The sequence below is a fragment of the Hydractinia symbiolongicarpus genome, chromosome 7, assembly GCF_029227915.1.
Source record: "Hydractinia symbiolongicarpus strain clone_291-10 chromosome 7, HSymV2.1, whole genome shotgun sequence".
NCBI lineage: Eukaryota > Metazoa > Cnidaria > Hydrozoa > Anthoathecata > Hydractiniidae > Hydractinia > Hydractinia symbiolongicarpus.
This window is the reverse complement of record NC_079881.1, coordinates 16,061,960-16,080,934: the sequence shown is the minus strand read 5'-3', so window position 1 is coordinate 16,080,934 and position 18,975 is coordinate 16,061,960. Positions and strand designations below refer to the sequence as shown.

General features: G+C 33.6%; 2 protein-coding genes across 4 annotated transcripts; one reads left to right on the top strand and one right to left on the bottom strand.

The window, feature by feature from the left end:
- Window positions 1–415: 415 nt before the first annotated feature.
- LOC130649502 (ribosomal RNA-processing protein 7 homolog A-like) lies at window positions 416–10,162 on the bottom strand. Of its 2 annotated transcripts, XM_057455785.1 has the most exons (7): window positions 9,944–10,156; window positions 5,699–5,827; window positions 3,958–4,081; window positions 3,274–3,371; window positions 2,234–2,383; window positions 1,205–1,253; window positions 416–692 (listed from the first exon to the last, which is right to left on the bottom strand). In XM_057455785.1, exons 1-7 carry the CDS (start codon window positions 10,088–10,090, stop codon window positions 607–609), a joined length of 783 nt encoding a protein of 260 aa, XP_057311768.1. In that variant the 5' UTR covers window positions 10,091–10,156; the 3' UTR covers window positions 416–606. The 2 variants fall into 2 exon arrangements, with proteins under 2 accessions (XP_057311768.1, XP_057311769.1); XM_057455786.1 differs by lacking the exon at window positions 2,234–2,383 and having other exon boundaries at window positions 9,944–10,162.
- Window positions 10,163–10,196: 34 nt separating this feature from the next.
- On the top strand, window positions 10,197–17,438 carry LOC130649503 (serine/arginine-rich splicing factor 2-like). Of its 2 annotated transcripts, XM_057455787.1 has the most exons (5): window positions 10,291–10,432; window positions 14,483–14,833; window positions 14,936–15,074; window positions 15,406–15,584; window positions 16,596–17,438. In XM_057455787.1, exons 2-5 carry the CDS (start codon window positions 14,727–14,729, stop codon window positions 16,825–16,827), a joined length of 657 nt encoding a protein of 218 aa, XP_057311770.1. In that variant the 5' UTR covers window positions 10,291–10,432; window positions 14,483–14,726; the 3' UTR covers window positions 16,828–17,438. The 2 variants fall into 2 exon arrangements, with proteins under 2 accessions (XP_057311771.1, XP_057311770.1); XM_057455788.1 differs by lacking the exon at window positions 14,483–14,833 and having other exon boundaries at window positions 10,197–10,432.
- Window positions 17,439–18,975: the final 1,537 nt, after the last annotated feature.

Sequence of the window (18,975 nt, the reverse complement as noted above, 5' to 3'; positions counted from 1 at the left end):
CGAAACTGATTGCGAGTGGAAAGTTGAAGACTACATTAAGCAAAGCAAGAAAAATAAGAAAAATTAGGAAAATAATCTTTTTTGCTCATACGCGAAAGTTTTTCACGCAAAATAACCTTTTTCTTCGATTCGCGAAAGTTTCTCCAGCGAAATTTGTTCAAAAAACTGCAACTGTTGGTTTTTTTCGATACGCGATAGTTTCTGCTCTAACTTTTTTTTAAAAAAAAAGTTAGAGCAGAATTATTCGGCCCTTTTTTACAATCCTGTTTAAATAGCCATGACGTCATAGTTGGCGAATGAGAGAAATTTAGTCTCCGCGGAAAAAATCCAAAAAGAGCGATCCTCGAAATTAAATCCACACGAAATAAAAAATATTAGCGATTGGCACAAACCACGAAAATTACTCCAAATAAGGTAATAATCTTGATTGTATACTTTTTTAAACACTCTTAATTTTTTACAGCTATGAAATTGTTTTCGTATTTCAAAATTTTAACTGTTTTCGATCATCAGATACGTCACCGATTTTCAACAAACGTCACGAGAAACATTTTGCAACACTCGCCATGCTACGCAAACATCTCATATCCACGCGTGTAACGTGAGTCAGAACGGTTTGAAATTGCGTTGTTGTCGCATCTGCGTGATTCGTTTCTTGTCCTCTTCAAACTTTTGACGTAAATCCGCAATTTCTAAAAAAATGTTAAGGCATATCTATTTGTTGGAAGCGTGAACGCTCAAATTCATTTGACTGCATTTTCTGCTATAGCGCAAAAAGCTCACGAGTGTTTGGTTAGTGTGTGCACACTTTAACAAAATTAGAGATTTTGTTTAAGTGTGCATGCGCTAACAAAAAAGCTCGTGAGCCTTTAAAAAAAAAACGATTAAAAGCTGGTTTCTCATAATTTTTTCATATTGCTTATCAACTCGATATTGAGTTTGAGAGTCTCCTGGTCCAAAAGGCGCGTGGTCTTGTGGTAATGGAGTTCGCTTCGTAACTACAAGGTCCGTGGTTGGGTCCACAGCGCGGGCATATTTAGGAAGTGTCTTTACCACAGCTACGGGTCAACCCATGCAATGTGAGGGAAATTGGGTAGGTAATGATGGTGTATACATTCCGAACACAGGACCCACCTGAAGTGGATATATTCTGTATAAATATTCGGATTATTAATAATAATAATAATAATAAAAGTGTACTTACTGTCACGTTTAGATTCTCTTTGTTGAAATAAGTAAAAATTCATCAATTCCTATACCAAACGAAGATTAAAAAAAAGCATTACTAAAACAAGTCTAAAACAGAGAATGCTAAGAAAAGTCTGAAACAAGTAGTCCAATTTTTGTAGAATGCATAAACCGCAAAAATATTGTATTGCTCAGAAATTATTTCGACAGCATAAAAATTAAAGCATTAGCAGAGGACAAACATTTGCACCAGACTAATGTGTTTACATTTATTATATAAATTATATTATTATTATATAAATTATATTTATTATATATAAAATATTTTTTGTTTTTATACATTTAACAAAATTAACCCAGACCAGGAAATAAATGGTATCATAACGTTATGTTAACTTCATATTCACATTTAGAGGGGAAAATTTTGTCAATGACAAAAAATATGAAACCGTCTGTTATTAAAATCGTCGACATAGGCCTGGTTCAGGAAACATCCGTATTCAAGGACGGGTTGTTCACGTCCGCGAACTTACATGTTAAAAACTTTAAGGAACAAGAACTATCTGCAACGAAGTTGTTAATAAACTTTCATAAAAGCTCGTTATATGAGAAACAAGCCGTTGAAAACTCACATTTTCTGCGTGCTTTTATCAGTAATCTTTTTTACTTCGTTAAAATATTTGACGTTCTACTCACAACCTTAAAATGGTTATTTTTGAGTTAAAGGGAAGCAAAAAAAATGTTTCGTAGGGCAGCTATTTTTAAATGTTTATCTGCTTTTGGTGGATTTTTCTACAACAATTAGGCCTTTCCATATCAAATCAAACTGGCTATCGAAGAGAACCCTAGGTAGAAAATTAAACACCTCGCATTTTCGCGACATTAGGATTACAGGGATCGAAATAGATTGTGCGATAGTACTCAAAAATAATTCTCATAATAGCTACCATTATATATTTAGATAAACAAGTAGAACATGCATCCACTCAACGATTAGTGGACGTGTTGAGAGGTAAATCGAATACAACACAAAAAAATATAAAACCTTTTCGCTTCGCTTTTTCTTTTCTAATTTTTTGTTGATTTTGTTCTCCTTTATATTATTCACCCTGTTGACTGAGCTTTTCTTCGTCACTGGTATGGTCTCCCAACCATCATCATCAGGCTCTCCCGCGTCCTTTAGTGCCTCTTTCTCCTAAACAAATGTTTGTGTTACGTTGCTTTTAACACCAATCTAGTAAACAGTATGCATGAAAGCAACGTACAAGCAGTCTACTTCGACATGAAGTTTTCATTTGCACATTCCTGCTTAACTGTTCTACACGACTAATTTTGGTTTTTATTTGTTCTTTCACTGATTATTGTTAACAAAAATTAACCAAAGCAGAGATTCACATACTGTTAAAAAGATCGACGAACAAAAGCTCAGATTTGGGTCAACCTAAACAACTGCTAAGCAACTGGACAATACTTTATTGAAAAAGCAACTTTTTCGAAGATAGAGGGACACTCAATCAATATTTCCAATCAAAATAGAGTCTTTCTGTGCAGGGGCGTCCGTTGTAGTAAATACTGTAATTATCACACTAACTGTTAGACAGCGATAGGTGTAGCTCCACCTTTAATTTTCATAACTGAACCGACACTGTGTACGGTCCAGAATCGTCATCTAAAATGTCCCCAACGACAGAGAGAATTTCCTGACTTAACCAACTAATTCCGTGAGTAATGTTGCACTTTCATTGTACAGTCCCAATCCTAAATAAGCCAAACCGATTTTCTTGAAATCAACTAGCTATTTATTTTACAGCTAAATGTAAATCAACAGCAACATAGACACATCACCATGTTTGTTTCACACCCTTGTATAGGATTCAAATGTGATTCTGTTTTAGTTTGTAAAGAAACCATCTAACTTACTTGTCAAACGCGTATTATAATTCCACAATAACTGTATTGGCTAATTTAGATTGCAATAAAACGACCTTTTCTACAAATCTCATGTGTTACAAAGTTTAAAAATAAATCTCCTCTAAAATACAGCAAATCCCACCTCAAACACATAATATACATTTTAAAACCAACCTTAAACTGCTGTTCATCAAACTTCTTCATGTACTCATCAATATCATCCTGTATGACATCTTCAGCAGGATATTTCTTCTCGTATTCGTTAATCCATTCTAAAAAACAAAAAAATTACCGAGGGTAGTGACGAGGGTAATGTCACATGTATTGTCTTTTTACCAAAATCGGTTGTATTACTTGTATATCATTTTCTATACAGCCCAAAAATCTTCCCTGGACCTATGGTAATTTGAGTTTCTTGAGTGAATTTTATAAATGAATTGACAAATTTTTAAACAAACCCTAGCCAAGAGACACAGCATGTTTTTTTCTTACCACCTGAAAATCGGAATAGTTAAGGTGGGAAAAATTACGCTGGGTTTTAAACGATTTTACTGCTGTCACAATACTGACCGCCCTTTTTTGATCGGTCTATTCTATTTTTCTTTGCTCATATGGTCAATATTGGGAAATCCTTTGTTTTAAGTGCGAATAGTTTTACTCACTCGAACAAAAATAAATTATTCTTGTATTATTTAGGAGGGTAAGATGGGGGGGGGGGGAGTTGGATATTGAAAATTGCCCTTCAAAGCACATTCTTTTTTTTTAAAAAAACGATTTATAGGTCTAAAATATTTAAATAAAAAAAATAAAATACTAAATTAACATTAAGCACTTATACAGTAAACAAAAATAACCTACTATCAATGCCAGTCACGACTGGATTTTCTTTTGTTGATATATATCTCACTACAGAAGAGCTCATTTCCAAAGCAGTGTCAATCGAGTTTTCATGTTTGAAAACAACATAAGCAACTTTAAATGTCTATGGTAGAAGTTACTGATATTATAACATGGTAGAACAATTTTTAAACTTTTTTTTTTTGCTTTGCTTTCATAGAGCCTAGGATAGGAGGGGGCTACTCATGAGAAGATTTGTTGGATAAGAATTTTGGACCTTCCCTTAGAAAGACTACAACTACAAGTATTCGGACTATACGGAAACACTGAGTTACAAAAATGTATACATATGTTGTATATATATGTTTTGTTTTTTTTAAAACTTGCTTTCTACTTTAAACAAATAAGACGAGATATAAACTATAACTAAAATAAGCACCTGAACTTTTTACTTGATGCAGTTTATCTTATGCAGGATGTACTAATAAGCACACTCGCCCTTTATCACTTGAGAAAAAGTATATACTTATCATTGCATAGATTGTTTTGTTGACAAAATGTTTAAGTTTGAGAATTATGTCGCAGTCAACAATAACTTAATTTTTTAATAGTTACTGACTAAGCAGTAATGTTATTGCAATGTTAGAAATTGTTTCTAGAATTTTCAGGCCATTTTTTGGTAGATATAATAATAAATTTAACATGTTCAACCATAAGATCAATTTGTTGCAAATTGATAATGTTAATAAAACATGAAGCATTGATGTGTTTCTTATCACTGAAGTGGCCATGCCAATATTCAATTTTCTGCTGGTGCTATGGAATGCAAAGATAAGATAACACTATCTAAGGGTGCTAGTGATCTTATTACATAGACAAAACAAAGCAACATTGAACGTAATATTCATTCTTGAAAACTGGAGTGTTCCAACTACAAGCTTTTACACTGATGTAATTGTCTGATGATGATACGGAACATAATATGGGTAAAGCATATATGCATGTTTTCTAAGGGTGCCAGTGAGAGGAAACAAGTGCAATTTATTGGATCTTAGACCTGTAATTTCTTTTTTGCCAATGTCCCAATAACTTAAACATAAAAAAGTGTTCTAGACAACCAAAACTAAAGATGGCCGTTATAGACAGGTTTGACTGTAATGTAACCTATCATAGGCCACTTTGACTAAACCCTGTTGTGTTTTGTATGTTTTTTTACATTTTGTATGTTTTATTTCTATGGCTGAAAACCCCCCTCTCTATTTGCCACCTGATTTCGCTATATATAGGTTTCAGTATAAAAATACAATGTAAGAAAAAGCAGCAACAAACTAAAATTGTCTTGTAAAATATTATTTCATCTTTCGAATTTATAACATGAGGAATGCAGCAGGCACTCACATTGTTAGGGCCAAATCATACGACTTAACAATTTGAGGTTCAACTGCATGTGTGGCTGATGTGCCAGAGAGAGATTGGTTGGTATGTTGTTATGACTTAAATACTGTGGTTTGAGGTATATTGGGAACTTGTTACTTTACTAATTTAAAAAAAGGGTCATGTAAGTGGCATATTCTGGAAAGAAAATGTAGCTAGCTGTAGGAATCAGTAGGAATCATGAGATTTCGGTTAAATTCCAATTACGAAATAGAAATGGTTACATCCTGTTTATAATTTGTATGGACCATCTACACTAAAAAAAAGTGAATAAAAAAGGTCTAGTTAAAACATTATGTACTTGGTACATAAAAATACATATACTTACATTTACTTTTTTCACAATATAGCGAAGCACATTTGTTCGATTAAGAAAAACATTAATCTCACCAGGTTGATCAAGAATATGTACTGCTGTTATGAATCCACAATCTGAAAATATATTTCTTAGACCATCCTATAATGAAATAAAATAAAATAAAATGAAAAAATTTTTACATTCTTTCATTATATCACGTTTTGAAAGTTTAAGAATACAAAATTTGTGAGGCACAATGAGTGTACAGAAAAATTATTTAAAGAAAAAATATTATTGGCTTGTTTGCACATAATACCAATGGTATATATACGAAAACAATGTTTTCTTAGTGAGTTTGACCTCAAAGACTTTGTAAGTGTTTGAAATTTAGAGATTATGTGGGAAATGTTTTGCGTTAAAAATACAATAAATAAGTTACACCTCATTTTTCTTGTTATTGCAAAAAAATACACGAAAATTAGTAAGGATGCATTATAAAAGAATGTTAAAACAATTGCTGTTTATTTCTGTTCTGTTAATTACAAGTGGTTGCTTTAAATACACTGGAACCACTTAACAGGACCCTCATCGATAGCAGTACTGCTATCGTGGGCAATTAATTTTAATAATATTAATTATCTTTATATAAAGGGAAATGAAACTTTAGTGGGGCTGCAAATTTTTAAAGTCATTTAAAATAAATAAATATGGAGTTTGAATGTCTTCACACAAACAGTTGTGTTAAAAACTTGGTGGTAAAAGTAATCTTTTTGTGCTTTAAATCATTTAGCCATTTAATGAGTGACTGCCTTAGAAATAACCAGAAGGCTTTGTAGCTATTCTACTTTTAAAGAAGCAGTTTTAAGTATTACCAGCAAAAATTGGAAATATATTTAAGTAAAGTAAATTGTTACAAGAAAAAAACTTTTAACGTTATCTAAACAAAATCCAACAAATCTTTGAGGATCTCCGTCACTGTAACAAATTGATTTATCGCAGTCTATAAAAGGTAACACTTTTAACTAACAAAGACAAAAGCTGTTAAAAGTCGCACAACAAAGCTAACCAGGAGTTTTAAAAATGTAAAGACGTCGACGTGACACTAATTTCGAGGGTATTCGGAAAGATACCATTTTATATCCTCCCATCGACAAATACAGTTGCTGCAGTAAAATAGCACAAAAGAATTCCAAAGGACTTGTGTGATCAAAGATAAAACAATGCAAAAAAATGGTTTTTACTAGATAGTTCAGTTGCCACCTACAGAAATGCAAGAAGCTCTTAGCGAAAAATCATTTAACATTTTTTGTGCTTTAACTAAATCAATAAAAACAGTTTGTAAGCACTTCTTGTTGCAAAGAATGCTAAAAAAAATTATTGTGCATTTTTTTATAGTTTTTATTACAAAAAGACTGCTGCTGTTAATTTTAGATGGGAGTCTCACCCAAATATCAGTGAAGTTGATTATAAAAGGCATTGATGGAAGACATATGACTGTAAAACTCCCTCGGCATGTTACAAACATGCTGCAACCATTGGATGTGTCCTGTTTTGGGTTGTTAAAGAGGGAATAGGAAAGGACGCTCAATGCTTGATGACCCATCGAGCGAGGCCCAAAAAACCCAATGATAAAGCCAAACATTTTTAACATGTTGGCAAAGATTTGGCACAATTGCCCCAAGACTGGACCTAAGACTTGTCAGAAACTATGATTGATGGGTAGCTTTGGAATAACCGGAGGACTTAATGACAGAACTGGTTAGGCAACAGAAACATCAAAAAAGTTAAAGCCATTAGTATAACCTGAAATGACACACTTGACTTTTCTGTTGATGATGTTTCTAGCGGTTGTGAACAACAGAAATTTTTCTCAATATCAACATCTCTAGGTCATGTGTTAGCTGTACGATCCAAACTGCCAATGTAGCAATAGCATGCAGTTAGAGAAAGCAGGTACTCACTTTTGAAGAACGACAATTTTAAGGCAGCATATAAAAGTTTAATACACACTTTTAAAGAACGAGAAATATTGTGCAGTATATAAAAGCTTCAACCAAGATAGCTACGGCGAGTGGGTGCATATTCATCCAGTTTGACGTCATAACAATTTTTGTGGAGGTGAAAAGTTTCCATACTTTAGGTAAAAATAGTGCAGACCTAGACACATTTTGAAGTTTTTAAAACAATGTTAGAAAGTTAAAGGGGCTACGAACCGGTTAAAATGCTCACATTCTGTATATCCCGTGCACATATTAAAAATCATTTGCGGACAGATTTCTATGGTATCATAAAAGGTAATAATTAGCTAACATTAGCTAATTATTCTTCCATTTCCACAATTTTTAGCATTTATCCCCCTACAAGGCGGACGTCACAAATATTTGGTGTTAGAGTCACCAGACCAACCCTAATTTTTGATCAAAATTTTTGATATAGAGTGGGTTCGCTCACATACGGCCAGTTTTTACATCTACCTTCGCAACTTGTTAACAGCTATGATAAACAACTATCGTCTGGTCCTGATAAGTACAGGTATGTTCGTGCACCATTATGGCCATTTGTCACGTGTACGACACAAACAGACCCTGGGTAAACAAAGAATACAACAACTTAGGGAAAAATTGCCCATTTGCGGCCACTTCGCCATAAACAAGCCAATTAATTTTCTTAATAGACACTCAAATCTGGTCATTATAGTGTAATATGCAATAGAGGGAGTTAAACATTCTTATATGCCAACTGATAACACACCCAAAATGCTTCACATTCATTCCCAGTCCCCTAAACATGCTAGCTCAGTTTGTGACCCACCCAGGGCCCATTTTTATCGCAAGAACAACCATGTGGTTGTTTTGTCACGATTAAAGTTAGGAAAAGGAACGATGTCAAAGCAAACAATAACAACAAGTTGTTTATTACAATATTTATTATTAAACTGAAAATATTTTTTCGAAAATTCTTGGAACTCTCGTAAAACGTTGTGAATAGGTAAAATTCAATCAACTCTGTGTAAATTACATTGTTTACATTGTTTAAAGCATTAAAATCCACTTAAAATGTACGTAGTCGTATTAGGGCGCCATATTTTTTTTAACATGGAAATTTCCTTGGTCTATTATTTCCAACCCTCTAGTCTGGATAAGGAAATGTTAACGAGGTGGTTCCAGGACAGCAACAAGTATGTAATTTACACAGAGTTGATTGAATTTTACCTATTCACAACATTTTACCAGAGTTCCAAGAATTTTCGAAAAAATATTTTCTCTGGCCGTAATTGGGCGATGGCCGTATATGGACGAACCCACTCTACTGAGTCGGAAAAACTAAAATGACAAAAAAATATTATACGCTTGATGTCTTCCCACAGCCATTACCCACCATTATTGTTGTGCTTCGTTTTAAAATGCGAAAGGGGGTTCTGAGAACTAGTTGCAAATGATGCGCGGAAACTTTATTTCAATGAGGTGCCAAAGTTATCATTAATTATTGGCGATTAATAGCTGGATGGTTGGATGCAATTTTTCGAATTTTTGAGTTATCATTCGCTGAACGACCGACTGACTCTATTTTTGGTGCTCAAATGACTCTAACACCAAATACTTGTGAGTCCGCCCAAACTAGCTAGCTAGGTTTGCTTTCACCCAGCGAAATTTTAAAAATAGAGGATGTAGTACAAATGCGTTTTGTCAATTAGGCCACCATCATGTTCGCGTCCTGAAGACCCCGCAAAAATGAGTCAGTCGGGCGGTCGGACGTATTTTTTCACGGGATTTTCAGATCAGAGAAAGCAAATTAGTTCCCAGGGCCAAGACAGTATAGCGCCACTCAAAATCGTTTGTAGACCATTTTTCGCCGCCCTGTAAACTGTCAGTAGCCACAGGAGATTAATTTTTTCAAGTTTTTGTCAATTTTGCATAAATTAGTTCTGGCGAAAAAATATTCTTTGTAAAAACTATCTTGCGAAATTTTTTCCCGGTCTTTTTCCAACTTACCGACTGGGGTTTTTATTACCAAAAGTGAGTCGGTCGGAGGACGCGAACACAACATATTTTTGATGATGGCCTTAAGCCAAATGTCAATCATCACTACGTCAACACAATTGTAGCTTTGTACAAATCTGAACCGAATCACGGAATGTGCATATCTGCATTGCAGTTTGTATTCTGCCTTTATTTTTACCTTTCAGAGTGACTTGGTCGTGTGTGTCACACGCCTGGCAATTATATTTTTTTAGGGTAGCCTATTTATTTTTTTTCGTTTAATATAGCTATATACCTCATCGCAATAACTTGGAACATTCACAACAAATAAAGTTCTATTTGACCCTTCTGTATTCTTTGCAGAGTGACGCTTCATAAAAAGTGTGTGGGGTTCATCACTTAAATCGTTGAAGGAACATTGTATTGAATGCATTCTGGCCATGTGCTATATGTTGTGTTTACACCTCACTCTCTGCCATTTTATTTACGATTTCTTTATTTATTTATTTCAGGTTTGCACATGCGCCTTTTTATTCAAACCCAGACCACCAGGCCACCTTTTCAAATCGAATGTTGGACCAGGGCGCCAGACAAAGAAAGAGAGAGGGTCAAGTCAAATCATTCTTCGTTTTGTTAGCTACTTTATAGTTTGGTCAACGTGTTGCATTTAAAAACATAAAATGAGCAAATATGATGGAACCAAGGGCCCTCCTAACATTGAAGGAATGGTCAGTTTAAAAGTTGATAATTTGACTTACAGAACTACGATGGATCAATTAGAAAGGTTAGAGAGAAATGCAAGTCATGCATATTTTAGCGATATAATCATTTAATAGTTCCAGTTTATTAATATTAAAAGGCCTTTATTTAATTTAATTTTATCCATTGAATAAAGTTTTCTTTTTGCACCCCACTGCACAAAAATTTTTGCATCTGTGATCTACCCCAATGTTTAGGCTGTCTGCTCTGTAAAATGCACAACTTTCATCATGGATGTGAGGCTCAGTATATCATATTATAGCCATCCATTGTAATGTAATGTAATATGGACTGTACTAGTTGTTAGCCCGTGGAAAAATCCACAGGTTCGCCCGTCCTTTCAATTTACCCGTCGCAACAAAGTGGATAAAAATATATCGCATTTGATATTCGTGATTCCGTAACATCATTTTTTAACTCAGCAAAAATTTTAAGGCTGTCTGTTTGGTAAAGTGCACAAGTTTCATCATGGACGTAAGGTTCATGAAATGATATTTTCATAGCCATCCATTATAATGTTATGTAATATGGACTGTATACACTAACTGAGTAAGTCATACATAGCTAAGAACCACAGGAATTGTAGCATCTTACAGTCAGGGATAACCACAAATTAGGCTAGGATAGTCTTATTAGTCTACGATAGCCTATTGAGGCGATTTATCTCTCCTAATTAGGCTATTAACATGGTTTTTGCTGCATATCACTGTTCTGTTGCATGGTTGCAATGATTTTGTTAGCTAAAAACTTCTATAGAACCTCTTCTTAATGCCCCAAATATATTTTTCTTATTATTTGCGTTGTTTTGATTAAGAAAGTGTGTGCTGTTATAGCTTCTTTGTTTTACGGCCATGGTTGCTTCTGGAAAAAGGCTTGCACATGTTTTCAGCATTGTGGCGCATAGCATAAATAGACTATTCCTGGTCTAACTAGCCGATCAAAAGACTTTTGACGTATAATTTTTAGTCCCGTAAAGCAAACTATAAAAAATTTTGCTCAAACGAAAATGATGCAATGAGCAATAAAACTCCGAAAAAAGATAGTGCGACTAGACTTGGTGTTGAGATAATCGTAAGAAAACATCTCCTAAATAGGAGATGATCTAACTAGTCTATGAAAAATATCCTAACTAAGCTATTATCCTAATTTGGTGTGATAGCCTAATTTATGGTTGTTCCTGACTGTCTCAGCAATAGTATAGCATCAGAGCCAATGCAAAGTTGAACGTTTTTTTGGGTGATTTGTATTTTACTTCCGTAGTATTTTTGTTCAACTTGGCACTTGCCATTGTCAAGGCTAAAAAGTAGTGATGTGTTATTTGAAATTAAATTAGTAAACTACTGCAAATCTATTTAAAATCCAAATCCTAACAATGGGAAACTGCTATAAAGACAATACCTGCCTTCCCCCCCCCCCCCCCCAGATTCTTTTTGCCAAACATTAAAATATCAGAACCAAAGAAGCTTGAATCTCCAACCCTGCATCTCGAAATTGGATAGGTGTGGTAAATTAGACTGAACATCTGTTCTTTTGCTCGTTGGTTTCTTAAATAACCAAAAGTAGATTTTTCAAATCTCAATTTTCCTTTCACAAAAGTACATGTTTTGTCACATGCTTCTCAAATTTTTTCAAATTCTTTGGAAAAATGTTCTTAATTTTTTTCAATGTACTAAAATCTCCTCCTTAAGGAAGTCTCCTTCAAAAGTAGATTTTTACAAATATTTTCCAAATTTTTGAATAGCTGAAAGTTCTAATAAAAAAGTAATTCAAAACTGGTCTTTTTATGCATTTTTCAAAGCCCAATTTTCCTTTCAAATGAGATTTAACGCTTGTTAACAAGTTGGACTTAAAAGTGTCATTAAATCTTCATATATTTGCAAACCTTGGTTCTCGATATATTTAAGGTCAAAGTGGTTCTATGGTTGCTGTCATGACAGTGTTAATGAGGACTTTCTTTTACGTAAATTGCTAACTGGTGTAACAATTCTTTTAGCAGGTAAACAAACATATTTTGAATGAACAAAGCTAGAAAATGCGAAACAAATACTATTTGAAACTCTTTATTTTTGTGTATATAAACATCAAGACAGTGGGTATTTGTACCAAAAAAATTTTAAAGGTCAAATGATTATATGCAATAAAACTTTTCGTGTCAATTCATTAAAAAATGGATTTTTGTTAGGTATCTAAATTTTTTTGATTTAAAAGTATCATTATTTCTTTACCTATTATTCAATATTATTAATTTCTTTTAAGTTATTTCAGCTACAACGTTAAAGAACATACACTCAGGGCTTCTAACACAACCTGTTTAAACATAATGTAAAAAATTATTTGTGTTGGGTTGCACAAACAATTTTACCTTTTAAATCGCCTGCAACATTTACACACTCAGCAGTTGGAAGAACAAAAACATTTTTTACATTTGCAGCAGTGCAAACTTGGATATACTTGCATTGGCACTTTTACTATTAAAATTCTCATCAAAAGTCCTTAAATCTCCCCAAATCTAATATTTAAAAATAAGTGTAAGCCCTGATTGTGTTTTAGAGTTTATAATCTTAACGTGTATGAAAAAGTCTATAAAAAAAATTCCACTTACATATGTACGTCCATAAGAAAGCTTCTTTGTTGCAACTTGAAATCTGGTAACAATCAAGTAAACTGCTGACAATTTTAAGGTACAATATCAATGTTATATGCAGCCATCAATGCTAAGCTACATTGCAGCATGAATCAACAAAATTTTGGCAGCTAATATCATGTTAAGGTTACCATTTAAATGCCAACCTCATTTTTGGTAAAATCCATGGCATGTTGCGACTCCTCTTTGATTACAGATTTGCACATTTGTTGTATTGACACATACCATAAACTCAGTTGTTACCTTAGGTCCAGTCATATTTTGTTTCAAAAAAGTGATTGCTAATAAATTTTTAAACGATTTTTCATCAGATTTATTATTTGGTTTATGGGTGGTCTATAGTTGTGTACGATTTATTTTATTGGTCTTTGGTCCCTAATAGAAGAAGTTAAACAACAGGTGGTTGGAGAAACAGTCTTAAATGCTTGTATGTTTTTTCCTATCATTATACAAATGCTGCTTCAATAGTACACATACTCTTGGGCCTCAAATGAACACAGGATAGGGAATAATTCTAATCAAATAGCATTGACATGAGGTATGTGCATAGTATGCAAAGAAAAGTATTGGAATTAATTTTTTTTGAAAAAAATACATGTGCATAAATGTTTTTTTTTTTTTTTTTGAGGCCCAAGAGTGCTCAGGAAATAAATATTATAAAAAAAATTGTCTTGTAATGCAATTTCCGGGTTCCCATTGCCTCCTGAACATGCAAAAAAATCCTAAATCAAACTGTGTTTTCCATGCAAATAGAATAAATTCTCCCGCATATCCTTAAGAAATTAGTTGTAAAATGAGTGGAAACCCTGATAATTTTTTAAGTAAAACCATAAAACGAGAATTAACCAACGTTTTAAACAACCTTATTTTGATGGTTAAAAACGAGATATTGCATTATTTAAGCTTTGTATGATTGCATTTTGATGATTTTATAATACAATATGGCCGTTCGCGTTTTTGATGTAACAAAATAAACTTTGTTATTATTTTTAAAAAAGATGTGCTAATAGCTAAATTAATATAAACAACTTGTATAACGAAACAAACTTTATTAATTTTCTGGTTATGAATGACATATTATATTATTTTAAAATATGCAACCTTTAAACAAACTTTATTAGTTTTCTATACAAATTATACAAATTACATACATTTTAAGATAGTCAGGCTTTGGAAAACTTTTCGATTGTCACTAGTATGTGGGTTGTTTATATGTTAAAATCAAACACAAAAGTACAAGACAACAGAATGACAACAGTATGTGAGAGGCCTAATAAATGAAAAGTTTAAGTTTGCATAAATAATTAAGAAAGAGTTACAAAGGGTGAAAAAAATTCAAAAATTATTTAGCGGTTGGTGGTGTTGTCTATTAGGCATCGAAAAGGTACTCGTTTCAACTTAAATTTAACCTTTTTTGGTATTGTTAAATAGAAATTGTGCGGAGTTGGAGAATCAAAACGAAGTGATTTGGAGTTTCTGTGCTGCAGTTTTTGGAAATAAGCCATAAGAAAAGTTGCTGTACTAAAAAATTACAGTTCCTGCCTATGCATATGCTGTTGTTGCTGTGTCATAAATACCTTTCACTTTGCGCGTGAATCTTTTAAAGCAGTGATGCAGTGATCCTGTTTTTGCTGTGCTCCAGTTTCCACTAGTTGAAATAAGTTCCAGCTTAAAAATGCCGGGGATACATCCAGGTTCCAGGACACCTCCAAATATTAACCATCTTTACAGTATCAAAATTGATAACTTATCATATGGAACTACGATGGGTGATTTGGAAAGGTGATTCTGCCCTTTGCACTAAGTTGAGAATATTATGTATAAAAATTGTGTCCCTGGTGTTCATAATATGAATTCTAATTATGTTTTCTTCTTATCTATTAGTTATTTCCGAAAATTTGGAAGAGTTGGTGACATTTATATTCCAAGGGACAGAAACACTCATGAATCTAGAGGCTTTGCATTTGTTCGCTTTTACGATGAACGAAGTGCTGAAGACGCTATGGATAAAATGGATGGGGAGGTAATAATGCTCATTTTAAATACCTAGACTAAAATTTAGCAGATAGCAGTTTTTGTGCTGTGATATTATATGGTTTTCGCTAATCAATTAATAAAAACCAAAGCATTTAAGGCTGAGTCAAGGAGATAATAAGAAATTTCAGACAATTTTAGCAAAAAAACAAACTTTTTTTAAAAATCGTAAGAAAATCAGCATCAATATTTACATGTGTTCTGTGGTGCCCAAAGCTGTTTCGCTGTATGAAAAAAAATTTTAAACAAATTCATTTTAACTTTTAATTCTGAAATTTTAGCCTTTCAAAAAGGTTACAGATCTGTTTTAACTCTTTTAGGTAATTGATGGTCGTGAAATCCGAGTAGCAATGGCCCGATACGGACGTCCATCAAACCAGTATGATCCTCGACGACAGGGAAGTGGTAATCGCTACAGAGACCGTGGCAGCTATGGTTATCGAGACAGAGATAGGAGAGATGGTGGAAGAAACAGAGACCGTAGACGTTCTCCACCAAGGTAAATCAATCTTTTTTTAAACATCTGAATGGTTTATTCAATTGTGCATTTTTGTCACTATGTTTGACATCTTGAGCTCACTGTATAGATTTGTAATTTCACATGTTAATTAAAAAGTCATTTATTTCATTACAAAAATAACTAGACTGCAATAATTTTTCCGCCTTGTCATGTTTAATGTAACTACAGAGGAATTTCTTAATGTCAATTTTTTTACGGTTAGAAAAAAAGAAATGTTTTGCATTTTGTGGGTGATAGAATACAATTTTTTGCAGACATTCTGATTATCCATAATCTGGTGGACTCCTGCGTTGCAAAGTACTACTTTCCACCCAAACTATTTCAACCTGTTAGATAGAATAACCTCATATTGTCCCCAGATCTGTCTAAAAATTCCTTGTATAAGCATAACATGTGGCAACAAATCAGTGCCATAAATTTCAAACCTGAAATATGAACCTTTGTGCATTTATGACCCCAACAAAGATGTGGCCTGCCAATTTTAGAGTCTCCCATATCTGTTTGCAGGAATTTATTTTTGCAACAGCTGGTTTTTACCGTAATCTATAAAAATGCTCATTTGTGAAAAATTTAGGCATTCTCCAATTATACTGAAAATATAAAAAATTCGCGTCTGATTTTTAATTCACTTTTTTTAGAAATATTTTTGATAGTGTTCATTGGCTGAACGTTCTTTCACAAAAAATCATTCGAGACTCAACTGGCAAAAAATTTCTTTCTCAAAACTTTTTTTCTCGCAACTTTTTAGGCCAGTATTAATGAGAATCTTAATTTGAATAGCCTGGGCAAGAACTGTTTTGCAGGTTACTTGTTAAATTATTCAAACTTTAAAGACAGTTAACTTTCCAAAATTATAGCCTAGTCAATTGCCTAATTTCGCCTGATCTTTACCTCACCCATTTTAGCCAATCAGTTGGTTAATGAAACAAGGCGTGCATGCCATTACTATAGTATCCTGACCGAACTGACAACATGTTATTATTCTTTTAGGAGACGTTCCTATTCCCGATCCAGATCTCGTTCAAGATCACACAGACGTTCAAGGAGTAGATCGCGTTCACCTCGTTATCACAAGAGATCTCCGTCACCACGTAGATCTCAGTCCCCCAAGAGATCGCCGTCCCCAAGAAGATCACCAAGACGATCTTCGTCAAGACATTCTGATTCGCCAAAAAGATCTAGGTCACGCTCTAGATCTCGTTCCAGGTCCCGCCATGACTGAAAAACAGAAATAATGTCATGTCATGCAAAAAACTGTTCTCCTTCAGCTGTGTTACTGAAGTTGAGTATAAAGCTATAGATTATCAGCTTTTTTCCGTTATACATGTGATGACATATTTTATATATGTATTCTTCTGTGTAAATTCTTGACAGTGTTAACGTAATGCTAATACTTCATATTTTCAAGATTTTAATACGATTTCTTTTTATTAGGTTTTAATACCAGTTTTTATATCCAATACTGCTTGTTCAACTGCTGTTGTCTTCATTAAGTTCTGCTGACTGTTTGCTGCTCAATGTACATAATTATTGACAATTTTCACACCGGCTGTTAAGTGATGCAGAGCTGTTTCTGTTAAATTGCACCCGGTTGCTGTTAGCTGTGTATTCAGTTTGCTGCTAGCTGTAAATTTTTGTTTCTTGTTTTTGCTGAGCTGAGTTGCAGATGAACTGTTATCTTTGCTAAGAAGTAGCTGTGATCCAACCTGTCTGTTTAGCATTAAGAATTCGCGGCTTTCAAAAGGTATACGTTGGTAAACCGTTTGCCTTATTTTTTAGCTCGTCCTTTTATTTTATTAGCTCATACTGTCATTGAAATAAAGTCCATTTTTACTCGCTTGTTTTCATATTTGTGTTACAGCCTGTAAGTTCTTTATCAGTTCATTGTTTTATTTTGTGACATGGTCTTCTTGGCATCACCGCGGTATACACAAAATACTGATGAACTTGTTCAATGGTGTTAAAGGAAAATGCAGTTCTGTTGCATTTTTTCAAAAATATTTTCTCTCAGGCCATAACTTCATATATGCACCCGACCATTGCAAAACATTTAGAGTCAGCAAAGCACGTGATTTGAGAGTAAAATAGGAATATGTTAGTTTAGTCACATAAAAAATCTATCTAGATAACCTTTTTAAGTGAAAATTCGAACGTCAAAAAAACAAAAACAAAATGTAATTACAGCTATGACAAGGTTAGTTAAGACGTAACAGCAGTGGACAATTTAGAAAGTTTGTACTGAATAAACTTTTGCGAATGGCTATTTTGAAAGTTTCGCGAAAAAGGCCAAAAAACGCGAAATTTGCGAAAGTTTCTCCGAATAAAGTAATAGCACACTGACTTCGCATAATAAAAAATGTCTCTCGGACCCATCTTGTGAAAACTTATAAGCGGCACAGGATCACGCAATGTCGTCTGTTCTCAAAAAATGACTCGACTGACGGTGCAAAATAATAAATTTACATTGACTGTACCATAAATAGTTCGGTTCAGTTAAAAGCTGTAAAATAAGAACAATGGGTTTCTGGAGGTATTTATTCTGTTTCTCGTGTTTGCAGTTTGCCTTAGTAAAAAAATTATTTGGCCAAAATTCGCTATCTTTTCCTCTAATTTCTAGCCAAGAGTAGAAATTCACAATCTGATTTGGTCGATTTTCAATAAATAACCAGTTTTTTTTGTCGTTGTTTTCCTATGAAGGTTTACACGGGAACCCCGAACAATCGAATGAAATTTTAAAGGAAATAAATCTTATGGCTAAAAGTGCCCGCGGATTATAAATCCTGAACCACTCATGCTTAAGTGATGAAACTTCGCACAGTTGTAGAATGTCTTAGTAAAAACTCATTCCAGGTAAAAAAAAAAATTAATGACGTCATAGGGATCAGAAGTGACATCATATAAATATAAAAAATTTTGGTCCTGATATACAAAATTTCTGGTCTGCATTATATACACGTTGTGGTATGTATTCTTGGTAACACAAAATCATTAGCATTTATAAAACTATTTAAAGCAAAACAACGCTTTATATTGATTTGCTGAAAAAAAATCTAAAATATTGTGGCGCCGCCCCTGTATTAGGCTACGTATAATCAAGGCGAAAAGGGTCGATCTCCACGATTTATACAGAAGTTGAACTTGACACAGGGGTGTGAAGTGCAATTGTGTACATGCTTTCACTTTGGGTCAAATTCATTTTTAAGTGATTCCCAAACTTTTTTCGTGCCTTTCAACCATATGATTAAAAACCATCAGGGTGAAGCGTTTACAATAAAATCTCGTATCTCGTTTTAAACTAGAATTTTTCTTCGCCTGAGGAAACACTGTGGACCGAAGCGACTTAAACAGTTTGAGTTTACGCATATGTGTC